The sequence below is a fragment of the Anser brachyrhynchus genome, assembly GCF_964034855.1.
Source record: "Anser brachyrhynchus genome assembly, chromosome: 1".
Classification (NCBI taxonomy): Eukaryota; Metazoa; Chordata; class Aves; order Anseriformes; family Anatidae; genus Anser; species Anser brachyrhynchus.
Genome location: NC_137694.1, coordinates 50,707,409 through 50,725,561, shown reverse-complemented (window position 1 = coordinate 50,725,561; position 18,153 = coordinate 50,707,409). Strand labels below are relative to the sequence as shown.

Below are 18,153 nucleotides of genomic sequence, written 5' to 3'. Positions count from 1 at the left end.
CACTTGAAATAGTCAAGTACAATTAATTAGTCACTGTACACACACACCTACCTATATCAACTAAAAAAAATTAGGTACAAATGTTTTTCAAAGAGGTGAACTAAAAGGTATTCAAAATATTCAAACTATTGGGTTGATAATTGTAAGAATTAAAGTTGTGTTTTTGCAGTGGAAAATTCCACTAACCTTGCATATTCAAAAATGATTGTGCAGGCATAACACTGGTGGGTATGTTAAGCAGATAAAGGGACAATGGAAGGTACCGCTGTCCCAAAATAAGGAGGATGGCTAAGAAAAACAACACAAACAGTTGCAGAATCAGCAAAATCAAAAAATCATGGGGTCCTCCAGTCACAAGAAAAAAAAGGGAGGGGGAGGAAGAGGAGAAATTAACAAGGTAAACTTGGTCAAATAAAAATGAACATATGGTATAGTAACAAGCGTCAAGCGTTAACAAGCGTTGTGAACCTGTAGTACTGAGCCAAAGAGGAAAAATCAAGCATTGGGTAACAGGGCATAGAAGGTTATGATACACTTCTGCTGCACGCTCCTGCTTGCAGGACGCCCGCCCTTGCAATTGTGAATAAAAATGTTAGTTCACTGAGATCCTTGCCTGAGCCTGTTATTGGCTGCAGATTGTTTCTCACATAATGCTAATGCAAGCTGTTAAGGGCCTACCATCTTTACTGCATGATCCTTTTCTTCCTCCTGTGGCTGGCAGCCAGTTTTCCCCAGTAATATGGCTGTCATCTGACCTTGCAATGAAGACATTCTACATCACTGCGGAGTTAGGAGGAAAGGGGAAAAAAGGAACAGCTTTCTGAAGTCTCAGTGAAGTGAAATACCTCAGCCAACATCTCGAGAAGCACCAAAACTCTGCCAACAGATTCTGTGGCAGTGTAAAACTAAGAAGCGGGTAAAATCACGGACGGGAGCAGAGAGACTGAGGCTCAACAGCTGTCTGACCTGGTCTGCAATCAGACAAGTTTCTTTCTGTTTTGCAACATGTAAGCTTACTTTGCCCTGAGGTCATCCCCGGATAGAAGTATTTTTCTGCAAAAACTTGCTCTCTTCCATTCCTATGCAGGATAGAGGGTGTTTCTCTCTCTTAATAGCATAAGCAGTGTTTCAGTTTCTTGTCCTTTTAGACATGACAGTACAAGAGATGATACCCAATTAAAAACCCTTGCCTCAAGGAGGGATAAAATTCTCCTTCATTCTTTGTTTTCACGTGAATGTATATTATATCAAACTTCATATTTTGTATCAATGTGTTCATCGTTAAACATGCCAGTGAGAGACCGGACTAGCCTCCTTGGCTGTAGCTCATTTCTGAAAGCAGGTGTAAACAGTAATGCTTTTTGGACTGGCAATGGTTTTGGGCTGACTGTTCCCCAAAACACTTTCTGTAAACAAACCACAAAACAGTACTGAACAGTTTGTTTCTATGAAATAAGAAAATGCAATTAAAGTAGTTCAGGCTGTCGAGTTAAGATGTCCAGCCTTTAAAAGTAGGTTGTCATAGAAAAAGCATCTGAACTAAGTGCAGAAGTACTGACAAAATAATACAGTGTGCCTAAGTTGCAGTGTAAAAACTGGTGTCATAAAACTATTTTCTTTAGTGTGTTCTACCCTCAGTGATGCAAATGGTACCTGAATTTTAGAACAACTGATAAGTAACTTTCAGGTAACTGACTGGTAAAGAGTTGTAAACATTTGCTATTATTATCAAAGCAAAAGTGACTTTTGATTCTGATTTCAGAGTCTGAATTCTAACTACAAATCTAGGAGTTGGCGATTCCCACAATTCTTTTTATAAATACTGTAAAAGATGATCCAATGCGAGTCTCTGAATTTTTCTCCCTTCTACTACAATTAGCAGGACCACCTGGCTGACTGCAACTTGCCTTCAGGCCCTCCAGAACACATATAAGGGATCATTAGCACAGGTCCCCAGGAGCATGGAAATCCCAGTGGCTTCCTAACAACCTTTGCATGTTTACATGGTTAAATGTAGATAAATAAATGCAGCCACGCTGGAAAATGCAGTTTGTGGGACTCCTCTTTTTTTTTTTTTTTTTTTTCCGTTCCCCAGGTTGCAGTCTCTGTGGTAACATACTGAAATACATGCTTTTTATATTCTGCAAAAATGCTGACATTACTCTACAAAGCACAAAGACTACATTTGAGTAGCACGGAACACAAAACTATCCAGGAGTCTACAGCTGATCTGAAGAAAGAAGAAGACCAGTACTTAAGGATGGTAGAACTCTGCTGGATTCATATCAGAGATCCATATACTGATTGTACATACTAATATAAAACCAGAAAATTATATTAAAAGTATCTTCAAAAGAGGACAGAAAAATTACGAAAATGAAGGTCTTTATTTTTTTTGCTAATATTTAAAGAGGAATGAAAAGGAACTTCATTCGCCATTCCTACCTTGTTACAACAACTGATTTCCAGCTTTTCCTGTCAGCTTCATCAAGCTGAGGGCCTGTGTTCTCAGTCAAATTTAGCCTCTTAATGGCTTCCTCCAGCTGTATGGTTAACTTCTCATTTAATATCTCCAAGTTATTCTTTGCTATTCGTAGCTTCTCTCCACTGTCAGCTTCCTATTGTTCAATAAAAACAAAGTTTTATGAAATAGATAACCTCCTATGAAGCACTGGGTTATCTAAAAAGATGGTGAGAGAGATTAAGTGCTGACGGTGCATCCTATATACATGGTATCTCAGATCACCAGCACTAAAACTTCCACATTCTCTCCTGTCCTGTTTCTTGAATGTCTCCTCTCCACATATAATTAAGAATTTGGTCATGGCAATACTAATACTAAGAAAAGCATCTGTTTCATTTCAACCATTTTTTAAAAAGTAAGACACATCCAGTAACTACTGGAAATAAAGGGATACATTACAATGATCGTACCTTCTTCAGCTCTTTTCGTAGCCTCTCATTTTCAGTAATGACTTTTTCCATTCCTTTGGTTTTAGATTCATCATGCATACTCAGCTGCCCCCCCAGATGAAGTTTCATTTTTTCCATTTCAGACTAAATAGTAAACAGTTTATTAAAATACATATACATCACTTAGTAGAAAATTTCCAATTTCTATTTTTAAACCACATCAGAGTTACAGTTATCTAGCATACTATATTTCATAATGTTTAAATATATTCTTAACATAAAAAGTGCCATTACATAAATCATCTAGTTTATTATTCTAAAAGGAAGTTTTGATTTTGTGTTCTACAAGTTTCATATTTGATATTTTGGTAACACTTCTTTACTAATCAATGTCAACAATGGGCTTACTGTTAAAGTTTCCTACTAACTTGTATATAAGCTGCTATCTAAATATAGTTATTTAATATAAATCAGTACCTTTAACTTCTCATTTTCCTGTTCAAGACCAAGTAATTTCACATTAGAAACCACAGCTGGAGCTTTTTTCAGATCTTCATTTTCCCTTTGGACTCTCTCTACAACCTTTTTCATCAAACCAATTGTTTTTTCCAGTTCTGGGACTGTCTTTCCACTTCTACCAGCCTGTGCAGAGGGGAAAAAACATAGTGAAGTAAATACTTCAAGTTAACATTCTGAGATGCTCCAAATCATGCTTTATGGCATGTTTTTCCACTGCTTTCTATTTGTTGAAAAGTTGTCATAGTTTGTGTCTTGAATCATAAAGATTCTTGCATACTTAGTTCCCCGAAAAGTCTAGTGATATATTTACCCCCAAGGTAAACATATCAGCTCCCTCATTTCCTGTTACCTAAAAAAGCTGCAGTTAAGTCTAAAAATTTGCTGTATTTTATGAAATAAAGTGAAACATTATGAAAATAAATCAAAGTACTCAAGTTTTTCTTGTAGAGCAGTTTCCTGATCCAACTGACCATGCTTGAATGCTAACACTGTCTAAAGATAAAGAAAAAATAATGACTGTATGGGAGCTTGACAGAGTAAGGTGGCCCTTTTTTTAGCAACCATATTTCTACTGGATTAGAGTGACAGAACTACAGCTTAAAGCACAAGTAAATAAATAATAATGATAATAAATTAATAATGACAATAAAATTCTCTATTTTTCTTCTTCCACTGCATTCATTTATAATGTAGATAAACTGTTAAAGGGTGTTCGAAGGCTTTTATTTTCTTACATTCTTTGTGGCAATGGACTTCCTCAGCAATAATGATTTAACAATGCCACTGTTTCCAGTTCTGGGGCCATGAAGTACCTCCTTTTCTTTCCACAGAGATAAGAACCACAGTATAGCAGAAAACAGGGATGAATTTAGTACTAGGAACTCTGCATAAACCTATATAGTGAGTGAGTTTTGAAAGTGAGAATTACCTATTCTTGCTTCTCTAAAAGCACTTAAGAAATTTGGAGGTTTTTGCTGGTACATGGCAGAAATAAAGAAAAATCTCTACCAGTTTGTGTCTGGAAAGGAAGGAAGATTTAAAGTTTGCTGCCTCCTCAGAACCTTTGAATGAAGCAGTTTTATAAACTGGATTGCCTTATCCAAAAATTACCACCTCATAATAGAGAGCCAAATACACAAGCAGTCCCTGCAACGTACAAGAAAAAGAATGGGAAATACACCATTTTTTCCAGGTACCCAGAAGCAGAAATCATTCTCCTTGTACACCTCAAAAGCTACAAAGACTCTTCCTTAAGTCTGCTTCCTCTAGGAAGCACAGGCCACACAAATAGTTTGACAAGTCAGTGACAGGAGAGACACTCAGCATACCTGAATCATTTTTCCATTAACTTTTGAAATATTTGCTCTATTAAAACAGCTGAGTAAATTTGAAGTGTCATCTTGTATAGTAAAAGACCCAGCTTCACTAACAATAACTTACACTTTCTAACAGCTGCATCAAATCAAACTCCTACCTTTTTAAATCATAAAGTTGTATTACACATTTACATAAATACATGAATATAATTTTTATTACCAGGGCTGTAAACTCCTATTTTTGGTACAAATACATTTCTGAAGATAGCTTTAATGCAAATGACAAAACTAGGCCACAACAGTTCAAATATTGTAGCTCTGTTCCCTCTAATAGTCCTATTGACTGAATTTCATTAATTTATTTTAACACTTTACAAGTAAGAACAATGCCTGTTTTCTTTCAGATTATTCCAGGTAATTTAGCTTTAATAAAATGTTTTTATTTTTCATATTTTCATTTCATATAATAGTGATGAAAAATGCTGTTACGATACTTACCCCTCTAACATTGCCCAGTTTTTGTTCAAGATCTGCTTTCTCCTTTTTGAGAAGTTCACACATTTCTTTTAAGTCACCCACTTGGTCCTCAAAAAACAAATTAATAAGCACCTTATATATTTAGATTTCAAACTGAGATGAATAGTAGCAAAGTTACCACTGGTTTACTTTGAAAAAAATAAAAATAAATGAATTTCACATTGCAATGACATTTTTCATCATTTCTACCAAGCTTTCTCATCTTGCATAAAAACACTAATAGTATGTACAAAAAAAAAAAAAAACCACAGTTTATTTTTAAGAGATCCCCTAACCTGTTTCAGGTTAAAGTGGACAAAAGGTAAAGAGACGTTACCTTTAGTCTTGGCAAATCTCTATTGGCCTGCTCTAGCTGGAATCTTAACTCAACATTTTCAGATGATAATCTTAAATTTTCCTTTAGAACTTCTTGTCCTCTTCGATATTGATCATCTGATCCTACTCCTGACGTCTTCAGAAAACAGGGAGAAAAGTAAATTATTATTAAACAATTCGACTATATATTCGTTGTACCTGTTTGTAGCTCATAAAGAGCAAGAGAAAGTTACTATTTTTCACAGAAAAAAAAAGATAAAAATACTCTAAGAACAGGATACTATCTCTCTGGAATTTCTTCCCCCCTGAAATTTTGTGAAACATAACTGATCATAGTTGTATCACCAACTAATGAGATCTGCTTGCTTAAACGCTATAGAAAGGTTACAAATTAGTATAAACCCATAAAACAAGTGTCAAACTAGAATTAAGTCTCAATCTATTGCCTAGAAGTAAAGCTCAAAGTCTACAGACAAAAAAGCTACTGAGTATGGTAAGCTGTGACACTGTACCTAGAAACAGAATCTGATTTTAAGGGCGCATTCTGTTTATTAAATACTACATATGGCGTAAGAATTTCACTGAAGTCAAACAGATCATAGAGCGAGTTAGTTCCTACGTTTGAGTACTTTATATGCCTTATATTGCCAATTGCAATTGTAGGTATATGGAAAATTATTACCCAGCACTAGTAAAATCTTTTGATAATAATCAGTTTTTGTTTACGTGATTATGTAATTAACCATATAAGCCATTACTCTACACTAACAATGACAGAAATAAAGTACTTGCTTCAATATAGCGCTTCTTCTAAGTATAACACATTGTAAGTTTCAAAGAATGAAGGTCATCAACTAGCTGCATGCATCATTGTGATCATTTGTAAACTTTCTAAGCTTCTGTTAATTCTGTAATTTTGATCTACTTGTGAGCTGACATACATGTAAATTGTGAAAGTCTAGGATTTGCTTTTATGGACCACTTTAATATCCCTGCAGAGCTTTCAAGACCACTGAATTACCAAGATCAAACTATTCTAATTCTATGTCATTTCTACAGAAGAAATGCTAGAGGACCACCATAACATCAAACCTCAGGCATTTCACAGAGTTCTGGGGTTATTACAACTCCCTCTGTACCACTTCGGTAAGTTTCACATTTATTCTCTGGAGTGTGTTGATTCATTTCATTATTGACATTTATTTTTTCTGCTTCATAGTTGTTAGCTTGATTAGAAGGCTCTCCTGAATCAGACTGATTGCAGCTCATTCTGTCAATGTAAGGCTCTTCTACACTTTTTTTTTCATCAACATTTGATTGTTTGCATATTTCTTGCTTCCTCTCCTGCTCTTCAAATTCCTCATTTTTTCCATTTTCAGGTTGGGTTATATTTTCTTTTTTATCACTCTGATTCTCTTCAACATCTTCAGCTTTATTGGTGTTTTTCAATCCTTCCCAAGAAATATCTGTGTCCTTGCATTGTTCATTATCTTCAGGGTGCTGTTCAGAAGACACTTCAGCACTTGCATCTTTCGTAGCCTCACAACCTTCATTATGCACGATCAATGTTTGTATGCCTGCTTTCTCATCTATTTCATTGCCACCAGTAATTCTAAGATTAGTCTGATGTTTGATTTCATCCCTATTTGAAATAGGTTTCTTTTCAAGGTAATTCAAATACTCCTGTTTACTGATACTGACAGGAACAGAGTTGGTCAGTTCAATTTGGTAACATGTACTCTGATTCAAGTTGAAGATAGAATGAAGCATGAAAGAAAAGCAGAAGACAGTAAAATGAAACAGGAAATAAAGAAACGTAGGCTGAATTTTTAAATCTGTGTCTTGAAGGATTAAAATAACCTAGTAATTCAATATTCATAATACAGTGAACTTTGTAAAGCAAAACAAACAACAACCAACCAAACAAAAACATCTAATGTAATTAATGTAACTAGAATGCAGCTTAGAATTTTCCCAAACCACGTATGCTGAAATTTCAATTAATATGGCATATAAAAGTAGTCTCTCAGTTGCAGACTTGTGTATATGACAATATCTATCCTTTATTTCTTCACATTAGGAAGTTGAGTATTTCATCTTCTACCTGCAGAACACAGAATCTAGATTTTTTTTTTTTAACACCATAAATGGAGTATTTCATATCCTGTTCTAGAATGCTATAATCTGAAATAAAATCTGCCAAGTGATACAGAATAGTAAATGGGTAACAATTATTTTTGTTACATAGGTGTAATATAGGTAATATGATTGTATATGATTTTACTTACCGAGGGCCTAGAATATGTCTCTCTTGAATACTGTCTCTGCAATGCATGAAGCTTTTCCTGGAGGTATTGGTTTTTTAAATGTAACTCTTCTACAACAGAATCTCGTGGGATTGCTTGCTGTGTTCTACATACAAAAATTAATCAAGCCAGAATAAACACATGGCTATTAATGCAGAAAAGCATTCCTTTATGTAAAACAAACAAACTTCTCGATTACTGGACAGAACTTTCTAGTATTAATGGACTGGTTATACTAAATCAGCCATATACACAATTTCAACTAATCCCCATGAATCGAGAGTATTTTGGGAAAAGGAATCTGCTCTCTTGAGATGTGTACAGCTTCTGTTACCGTGGCACTCCAGCCACTGTTATAACAGATACAGTGATTATGAATACACTCCATAATTGCAATTTCTCAGCTCCAGTATCTTTCCCCAACTTGAAATTAGAACTACAATTTTACATAAAAAGAGCTATGTTTTTCATATTATTTAATGTTTGGAATAACAAACCATTGCTGCATATTCTCTGAATATGCACAATTGATCCCTAGCAGCTTTAAGTTTGCTCATCACAAACTCAAAGAAGGGCTTTTGCAACTTGATCTGTTTTTTCTAGTTGTATCAGTTGATTTCCTCCCACAGATTTTTTTTCTCATTTAGATTACTTATTTTTTTTATAGATTCTTTTGAAATGCCTCTCACCTCATATGAGCAACTTCATTTTCTAAATCTAGATTCCGTTTTCTTAGTTCTTCCAGTTCTTTTTCAGTCTCTGAGGCTCTTACTCCAACAACACGGTCAACAGTGACACCAGTAGTTTTCAGTTTCTTCTGTAGAGTAATTTTCTCTTTTTCAGCCCTGCAACATCCAGTAAATTTGCATCTAAAACTTTATTTGCTGACTTGTTTTCTTTAGAAGAAAATATTTTCTATCTTAAAGAATCCACACCTGCTATTTATTTGCTCAGTGTACCACACTCCCTTTTCTTGTTTATTGTGGTTACCATATAGACAGACAGCTTTACAAATAAATAAATAAATAAATATAAATAAAGAAACCACAAATATTAGAAAAAATAGCAAACATGAAGTTAGCAGCATGCATATTATCAATCACTTGGTCTCACCTGCGTTTTATGTGAAATTCCTGAAAGATTTGGTAAGAATGCCAATTTGAAGCTGTTTCAAACCACAATCTGACAACGGCTACAACCACCATCATCATTTGGTCATGATCAACAACCATCATTACTACATATTTTATTTGTAAAACCCTGCCATTACTGTACTGAAGTAAACTTAACTTTCATGGAGGCCATGCATATATGTAGTGGTTGGTTTTATTTTTTATTTTTGTTGTTGTTTTAAAGGTTTCTACCTCATAATGCTAGAACTGTTAGTACTGCAGTAGCACAGCAGATGACAGTAGCAGCGCATCCAGTTCTAGCAGTCTGGTGAAATAACACAAGGTAAGAAACAGCCTATCTTCATGAAACTGTTACTTTTTTCACGGAAGTAATAGAACACTATATACGAGAAGCATAATAAAGAGCTTAAATTAGTTTTATTCAGAGACAGCTTCTTCTAAATACACTTGTAAGCTTTTACAAGTATATACTAAAGGAGTAACTGCTACTTGAAAATTAATTTATTCTTTTAATCTCAATAGCAAGGTCAAATCTAGGCATCAATCTTATAAACACAACAAGCTGTTATAATTGTGTGGCAAACATCTGTATTTCTCTTATGCCATCAGTTTGTAGTTGAATGCATTAAACACAACTTACTTATTATAAAGTTCCTTCAGCGTACTGAACTGTTTGACCAAAGTATCCATTTCTTTTTCCTTTTCTTTTAGTTTGTTCCGCATCCCTTCCGTTCTGATTTGCCATTTTTTGCTTTCTTCCCACCTAATTATTTCCTCCTTGGAGGTCTGCGAAGCATGTAAACAAATTATGTACTTCTTTTTGATTTTTTTTAAGCGAACACACATTAGAAAACCACACATGGTGGATTTTTCATTTCTAAATTTAAAACATTAAGCCGTAGTTAGGTAAAGAGCAGTCCAACTTGGATACTTTAAACTTGCTGTAGTGACTGGCATATAAAGCTGATGAAGTTTAATGTTATTACCAAATTCATCCTCACCTTTTAATATTCATTTTACAGAAAAGGAGTGATACATTTTTGGAAATTAGGATTGCTTGTGAAATACATCCTTTTAGTTTGAATTACAGGTGAGTCAAAAAGACAAACTGAAGAAAAAGAAGTGCTTTCCTATGCCAATTTACAGCAGGATCTATCTTTTTTCTTGCAGCTCAACAGGAGTTTATATGCCCTTGCTGCAAAGCTGTACCACTGTTCATTTGATTTTTTCTATGAGAAATAGAATCTCTGCTTACAATTACAATCATGTAGCTATAAAATGATATATCAATTAAAACCTGTACCTGTGATCACAAATGAATACTGAAAAATCACCTGTAAGCAATTTTTTTTGTTTGTTTGCTGAACTTTCCCCTTCCCTCAGTTAGTCCCTGTAACCCTGTAATCTTTTCTGTCTTCACTCTAAACAGCTACTGCTACTAAAAAATGGCCAGAAAGTAAATTATTGCAAAAAGGAAAAAAAAAAGTTTGTGAAAAATATCTTTAGACACTGAGCAACAAGTATATAAAAATTCTCAAACTAACTGGAAGTATAAGTTCAGTCTTAAAATCATATTTAATATATTAAAGAGTCTGAATGTCATGCAAGCACGCTATAATGTTCTAGTATACCTTATGATTACCATGACAAGCCAGTAATTTTTTTCTGAAATAGCAAAAGAACAAAAAAAAAAAAAAAAAAAAAAAAAAAGTGGTAAAATGAACTCGTCTCCATCAGGTCAGAACCGCCTATGAGTGGAGACCGTTACCGTGAAGAACAATAACTTATGCAGACATCATCCCTTCACAGCTCTTGCTCCCAGGTACTTCATATTTTCATCATTGTACTGGTTTCACAAATGTGCATTTGACATCTCTTACATAATTCACTGATACCTATACAATCTTAGTTTTCTATAATCTATAATGGATCTTTAATTCTACAAAAAGGGCAGGAAAACATGAATATACCAGCACTTAGACTACTGTTGCAGCAAGAGCTGCAACAAAGACCACTGGGAACTTGAAAAAGTGTCTTGAAAGTGTTTCTGACCTGATAAAGTTTGGCTGGTTATCTGTTGTTTTCAGAAGCAGTGGGGAGAACTGAACTGCCTGTACTCTAAGCTGACGATGTCTTTCAAAGCCACAATCTCAGTATTTATCACATACCTTGTCTTCTCTTATGCTTTTTCTTTCCGTTTCTTCATATTTCTTCTGAAGTTCATTTTCCAACTTTTTAACTTTTTTCTGAAGTACATCTGTCAGATTTTGCTCATCAGCTTTGTTCTGAAAAATTACAAACTTTCACCAACTTAAAGTTTAATGACTACTACTTAAGTATTTTTCTCCTCTTGAAAAATAAGGACTTCAATTCCAGTTGGTGGAATTAGCTTACAACATAAATGACCTTTTTGAAATTATCTTTACATTACAATACTTCAAGAATTTAACGTTGCATTCTAAACTAAATAATCAGCAAGTACTTAAATTAAAAAATGAAGTTTAGACAATTATACTGTACATCCTTCCCGTCTCTTCAGAATGGAGAAATAAGGACAGCCAGGAAGATCACAAAATTCAAACCAACCATTTTTCAAAGAAACTTTAAAGGTAGATATTCAACTCTTCAGACTTTCACATTATTTCAAGGTAAAAAGTATTTTTCAGCCTCTTCATTCTATTTGAGACATACTTCCAACAGCAAAAGGTAATAGCTCACATGTCACCCAGCTGATGAGCAAACAACAATTTTTAGATCAAGTATCAGTTTCAGTGCATGTCAAAGGTACTTACTCTTCCCCCCGCCCCAAACCAGCCCATCTAATGCAGAAACTTGACCAAGATCAAACTTTTTCAAAAATCACTTCTACCTGAATGCTACTGGTAAGTCTCCTAATCCGTTTCTTCAGTTCTTCATTCTCCTTTTCGATTTCATTTTTTTCTCTCATTATTTTAGTGAATGTTTTTTGTTTCTTCTGAAGTTCTTGGTTCAACTCTTCCTTTTCATCTAACAAAGCACTCTCCCTGTTTTTACTTATTTTAAGGTTATCTGTAAGTTTTGAAATCTGATTATTTAATTCCTCTATCTGTGTCTAAAGGGGAAAAAATAATAAAAAAAAAAATCAGGATTAACAGCAATATAATGATGGAATAGAAAGACATTACCTAGTACTAACCATGAGCCCCTTTGTTTCCCTGTCAACAATCTCCTGGACATTCATATATGCCTCTTTTTGTGATGCTGCAGAAATAATCTGCTGTTCAGCATTAGCGGTCATTTCTGCTCGGAGTTCCAAAAGTGCTTTGCTCAGAGCCTAAAAATAACCAATACAAGTTCTTATAAGCAAAGAAGCTGCAAATATGAACATTAAAAAACAACAAAACGCGATTGTATTTTACTATGTTAAATTATGAAACTATATTCTACCTCCTGCTGTACTTATACAGAGAATTCTTAAGTATTAAGCCACATTAAACATTTACGTTCATTAGTGACATAAGTATGCATTTTTTGCTGACTAACTTTCTGCTGCTTCTCTTTTATGGCTAACTGGCTCTTCAGCTGTTCCACCAGGTTTTTCAGTGTTGCTGTGGGCGCTCTTTTATTTGCTTCTTTTTGAGCTTCTAGTTCAGCTTTTACATTGGCTAATTCTTTCTCCATCTGAGATAACAAGTTCTTCAATCCATTTGCTTCATCTTTCAATTGTTCCACATCAACTGTGTGCTTTTCCTGAAGCCTAATATAAAATAAGAATTAATAGGGTACACTGCAATAATTAAGCCAGCAAACTCCAAATGAATAACAGAAGGCACAGTGTTGTATTTTTTACTGTTAAAGCAAATAAACAAAAAACTCCTTGCCTCTATAAAGAATGCCTCCACTTAATAAGGAAATTATACAAGAGTATCAACATAATGAGACTAGAACATTTTCATTCTAATTCCTATCCCTAACTGCAAAGGAAAGAATCATCCTTTTTATCCCCCTTTTAAACAGGGGTTAAATTTTAATGAGTTTAAACCCTAAAGGCAGCAAGCTCAAGTGGATGGGGGCAGGATGGGGGGAGTATCATGACAGCTTAAAGACAACTCACATACCAAGACTCACTGAATACTTTTTCACTGGATGGCACACCGTTAATAACAGAAATGCATTTCTGCAGCCATGATTTTTCAATATTTGCCCTGATACAGGGCCACAAAACCAAAATAGATCATATTTATATTTACCAACCATGGTAACTCTCGAGTTAGTTTTTTCAGCCAAACCTACAATTCAGCAAAAACATGCTCACTTCAACAGAACACGTCAGTACCAGCAAGGCATAGCTGACCAACTGTGACTTATGTTAACAGCCTAAAAACTTACTGGGCTCTGATAGTCTCAAATTCTTTGATTTTCATTAAAGTAATTTGTTTTTGCTTCTCTAAATCAGATGATGTTTTCTTCAATTTGCCAACAAGTGAAGCAAGAGAATTGTCCTGTTCTACTACAGTTTGTTCCATTTCAGCTAAACGGAGGAAATGTTTGCTGCTGGGAAGTGATGAAGGCTTTTCCATTAACTCCTGTAAAACAGAACAAATGTGTATGATAAACATTTTAAGCTTTAAATCAAAGGTAAGTGTTAGTGATACATTATAAACTCAATCCTAAACATAAACGAGTATTAATATTTATCATGTTTATCTACTGAGATGCAATTCTTAGTTCACAGAAAAAAACAGTAATGCTACTTGGAAATGAACGTCGTACATGGAACAATCTACAGAATAAATGTAGGTGTCAACTTATCATAAAGTGTCAAGAGAAAACCTGTATTAAAAATGGTATTATTGCAACCAAAGACTGAATAAAAAGAATATAGAAAAATAGAAGTCTATACATTACAATATAAAGAATGATACTCTATACTAAGGCGGTAACTTTGTTTTTTATACTTGTCCTCTAATCCAACTGTCTTGAATTCTTTCATCAATTTCTGAGTTCTTTTTATATCAACCATCCATTTATTCTTCTTGTCATTATTTACTTGTGACTACAAAACTGTTCTTTTGAGCAACAATTTTCAAAATTTGGAAACAATTTCACTAATGCCATAAATACACATAACTCACCAAAGCAGTCTGTTTGAATTTATTAAGGGAATTGTCTGTACATAAGTCTAACTTCTGGTGTAGAACTCTAAGGTCTTCTTCATGTTTCTTTGCGATTTCCTCTTGTTCCTGTTAGTTCAAAATAAAAATGCAACTCTACTGATGCACATTAATCCAGAAATTCATGAAACTGCAGTACTCTTCACATCAATTGCTCAATTATTGATCAGCCTTACTCCCCAAATTTTCCTCTAACTCTTCTAGTTTTTAAAATCCTTTTCTTCTTGTTATACTCAATGATTATACCTTTTTTTTTTTCTTTCTCTTTTTAGTACTTACTCTTGGAAAAAAAAATCCACCACTGCAGTTTTAAGCTATATCGCAGGCAGTGTGGTGCAACAGGATAAAAGCTGAAAAGCAAAATAGTTGGTGATGCTCCTCACCAACTATGACTCACTATACATAGTAAAAATATAAAGAATGTGCTAAAATATAAACACAAGGTTTATATTTTTAAAACATATTTTAAATTACAGTATATTTAAGAAGTATATTTTCCATAAATGCATATCTTTTGTATATTTTTCAAATTCACAACAAGATGCAGTCCACAGATCACCATTGTAAATACTTGAGAATTCTGTGGATGTACACTATATGGAGTGCAGTTTTCATAGCAAATTTTTAATATTCTTCCTGTCACACTAATTTAATTCCTAGACCAATACCACATACATAAACCTTTTGACTGAGCAAGTCTCCTACTTTAAGGAAGTTAAAATATTCTACATGAACTTTCTACAGGAAAAAAAAAGTTCTATTCTCTCTGAGGTAACTAGCAATGAGATTAACAAAGAATCATTAAAGCCTTAAAAATGAAATAAATTTATGCAAAACATAACTACCTCTCTTGCTTTAGCCAGCAAATGTTGGTATTTTTTTAGCACTTCCTCCTTCTGATTTAATCTTGCTTGCATATTTGCAATGGTTTGATGAGCAATTTTTATTGCATGATGGTACTCTGGATCATCTTCCTTTTTGCCTAATTCAGCTATTATTTTCTCTCTTTCTGATGTTGCAGGTAAACGAAGTCTTAGTTCATTTATAACTTTGTCTCTTGATAAGACATTTTGTTCGGCTTTCCACAGAGCAGTTTCCTTTTCTTTTAATTTCTAGAACAAAAGGCGATTATTGCATTTACAGAATTAAAATGCTGAAAAAAAATCTTTTTAAAAAACGTACCAGAAAGATTTGTTTAAATGGACTTCATTAAAAGGCTTTTTGCATTCAGTTTTGGCTGTTTGGAATTACTACTACATCAGAAAAGTCCCATGGTGTCTTTTGCTTATACACTTATGCAACCCCAGTTTGTGCTATCAAAATTAAGAAGGTGGTGTTTTTAAGACTGCTTAAGAACCACGAAGTATCTAAAGTAAATTTAACTAGATACAGTCAACTGAATTTTGTACAGCAAGAGCATCCTACCTTACTACAGGACTGATCTAAATTTTCCCCAGTAATTTGCTCCAATGGAAAAAATAACACAGGACTAAAAATAAATCTATTATCTACATTCTCTCTGAGTTAAAGTACTTCTAAGGGAATTGGCATATTTGATGGACATTTATAAAAGGATATTTGTTACATAAAAAAAAAAATAAAGATTTAAAAATACAACCTTTATCCTTTATGTGATAATTTAAACATTTAATTACCTCCTCTAGTGATTTGCAGGTTGCCCTTGTTTCCACGATTATTCGAATATGCTCCCGAATCTTTCTCAAAGCCAGCTCAAGTTGTTGTGGGAGAGGCAAATTAGGGTCTGGAACTGATCCTGTGGCTTCTTCTAACTGTACAGAAAGATTCATATTCCTGTTACCTGACAGCTCTGAAAAATGTGCTTCTCAGTTTATTTTTAGTTAACTCAGTGTTTGTGTACCTTTAGAGCTGTACTAAGTATTTCATTTTGCTGATGATCATATACATCTAATTGGCGCTGCAATTCTACCTCCCTCTGGTCCCAAGCCATTTGCCTTTCTTCATGAAGCTGTAACAAATGTTTGATAATGACATTTTATTTATTGAAATCAATGGGTATTTTACAACCAACTTGAACAGAAAGAAGAGATATCAAAGTGTAAAATACTCCAATGTGCTATTAGAAAGAATTAATGAACCAAGAAAGAAACATCTATGTTACAAATCTTACTACAGAGAATCTTTTTTAAAATCACTTAACGAAATAAAGAATATGTTGTTTTCTAATAGCATGCAGAAATATATACCTTGTTTTGCTGCACAATTTCTTCTTCCAGATTATTGATTGTACATTCATATTCTGAAATGATATTACGCAAATACTTTATCTCTTCCTTTTGCTTGAGTAACTCTCGATTGAGTTTAAGTTCCAGCAGATGGAGTTCCTCCATCTTCAAATGCCATTCTATTACCTAATAACAAATGATACATACGTAGTATTATAATTTACTAAGCTCACAGGCTGTCTAAATGCAGCAACACTCTGATTTTGAGGCAGGACAGCACCTATCCAACCAAGAGAAAGAGGTTCTTCCTTTTTAAGCTTCTTCACTTCCCTTGAGTGAGGAGGCATGGCAGGTCTATGAAACTGCAAGAGGAATGACTGGAAAGCGTAGTAGACAGTTGAAGAGGCAAAATATTTCCCCTACACTGTCAAAAGAACTCTCATTGCAAATAATTTTCATATGACCTAACCAAGTTACAGTCTATGCATCTGTCCAGACTGAACAATAAAAACAACAACAAAAAAAAGCAAGAAGTCTGTATATCTTTTCTAAAACACCGAAAGTTTTTCAAAACCATTACAAAACTGTAGAAAAGAAGAAAGTATTCAAAAACACATGTACTAAGAATAACAGACATATTTATGTCAGACTGCACCCAAAATAACTTTGAAGACTGTCTTAAAATTAAAACATGCCACTAAAACTATAATTTAAATGCAGACATCTTTAATCATGACAGAAAAAAAAACACATATATACTACACAGGGATCTGGAAGAGAAGTGAGAAAGCCTTATTCAAATTGCAAGGCAACATTGTCTACAACAGCAAAATAAAATTACGCAAATTACATGGGTATAATAACGTTTCTGACCATGCTGCCCTGGGATTTATTTAAAAAACATGGATTTGTAAAGATTTCAATGCAAGCTCTTGGAACAGAACTTCAGAGTATTACTCTGTGTTTAATTTCATTTAGTGCATAATTTAATTTAATTCATAATTTAATTCCATTTTATTTAATTCACAGTAAGCCACTACTTCCCATGCCACTTACAAAGGCACAGAAGAAAATTAGTAAATCTGACTGTACTGACTTTTACATGGCAAATAACTAAAATGTTATTACTTTTTTAAAATAGGAAAGCCAAAAAATGATAGCTGACACCATATATTCTGAAATCATTAATTTCTCCATTAAAACAGAGGTTTAGAAAACACACTGAAATGAAATTTAGTTTAAACGCACATCAGATTAACAAAGCTATTCAAAGTTTTAAGACAGAGAACCTTTTGAGCTCCTCTTGTATCCTTCAACGTAATTAATAATTCTTCTAAACTTTTCAGCTTTAACTCCACCTCCAGTGCTCTGTTTTCTGCATTTCGACGCTCCTGCTGGGCATGCCGAACTTCTTCCAGGATCTTTAGTTTGTCATTCTGTAGCTGAATCATTGTTTTAGAGAATTTTTCTTGTTGTACTAAAGGCAGAGCACCGCTAAACTGTCGCCGCAAAGACTGAACTGTCTGTCGTAGATGTTTGGCTCTATTTCTTCCTTCCAGCCGGGCAAAATACAGGGCTTGCTCTCTCTCATCAAGTTTCTGCTCTAAACGTAGATTATGGATCTCCATCTTCTGTAGTTTCAATTTTAGTGTCTCTAGCTTGCCTACAGCAATGGATTCACTGCCTTGAAGGGCTATGATATGCTGATGCAGTTTTGCAATAACTGCTTTTTCATCTGACTGTGCCTAAGAATCAAA

At 34.1% G+C, this 18,153-nt stretch overlaps 1 protein-coding gene across 9 annotated transcripts in view; it reads right to left on the bottom strand.

The window, feature by feature from the left end:
• CEP290 (centrosomal protein 290) overlaps positions 1–18,153 on the bottom strand; it is a 54,366-nt gene that overhangs the window by 5,115 nt on the left and 31,098 nt on the right. For 7 of the 9 annotated variants that reach the window (XM_080580802.1, XM_080580804.1, XM_080580805.1 and 4 more), the window contains 19 exons: positions 17,686–18,141; positions 16,418–16,582; positions 16,072–16,179; positions 15,848–15,982; positions 15,038–15,304; positions 14,154–14,261; positions 13,408–13,604; positions 12,562–12,775; positions 12,215–12,352; positions 11,909–12,130; positions 11,208–11,324; positions 9,680–9,825; positions 8,596–8,751; positions 7,889–8,012; positions 5,602–5,736; positions 5,247–5,333; positions 3,391–3,555; positions 2,935–3,057; positions 2,446–2,618 (listed from right to left, as the gene is read on the bottom strand). In XM_080580802.1, the coding sequence (XP_080436928.1) occupies positions 2,446–2,618; positions 2,935–3,057; positions 3,391–3,555; positions 5,247–5,333; positions 5,602–5,736; positions 7,889–8,012; positions 8,596–8,751; positions 9,680–9,825; positions 11,208–11,324; positions 11,909–12,130; positions 12,215–12,352; positions 12,562–12,775; positions 13,408–13,604; positions 14,154–14,261; positions 15,038–15,304; positions 15,848–15,982; positions 16,072–16,179; positions 16,418–16,582; positions 17,686–18,141 (3,236 nt within the window). Of the gene's footprint in view, positions 1–678; positions 781–2,445; positions 2,619–2,934; positions 3,058–3,390; positions 3,556–5,246; positions 5,334–5,601; positions 5,737–6,692; positions 7,341–7,888; positions 8,013–8,595; positions 8,752–9,679; positions 9,826–11,207; positions 11,325–11,908; positions 12,131–12,214; positions 12,353–12,561; positions 12,776–13,407; positions 13,605–14,153; positions 14,262–15,037; positions 15,305–15,847; positions 15,983–16,071; positions 16,180–16,417; positions 16,583–17,685; positions 18,142–18,153 lie in introns of all 9 variants that reach the window. The other 2 variants (XR_013946775.1, XM_080580809.1) reach the window with 2 other exon arrangements.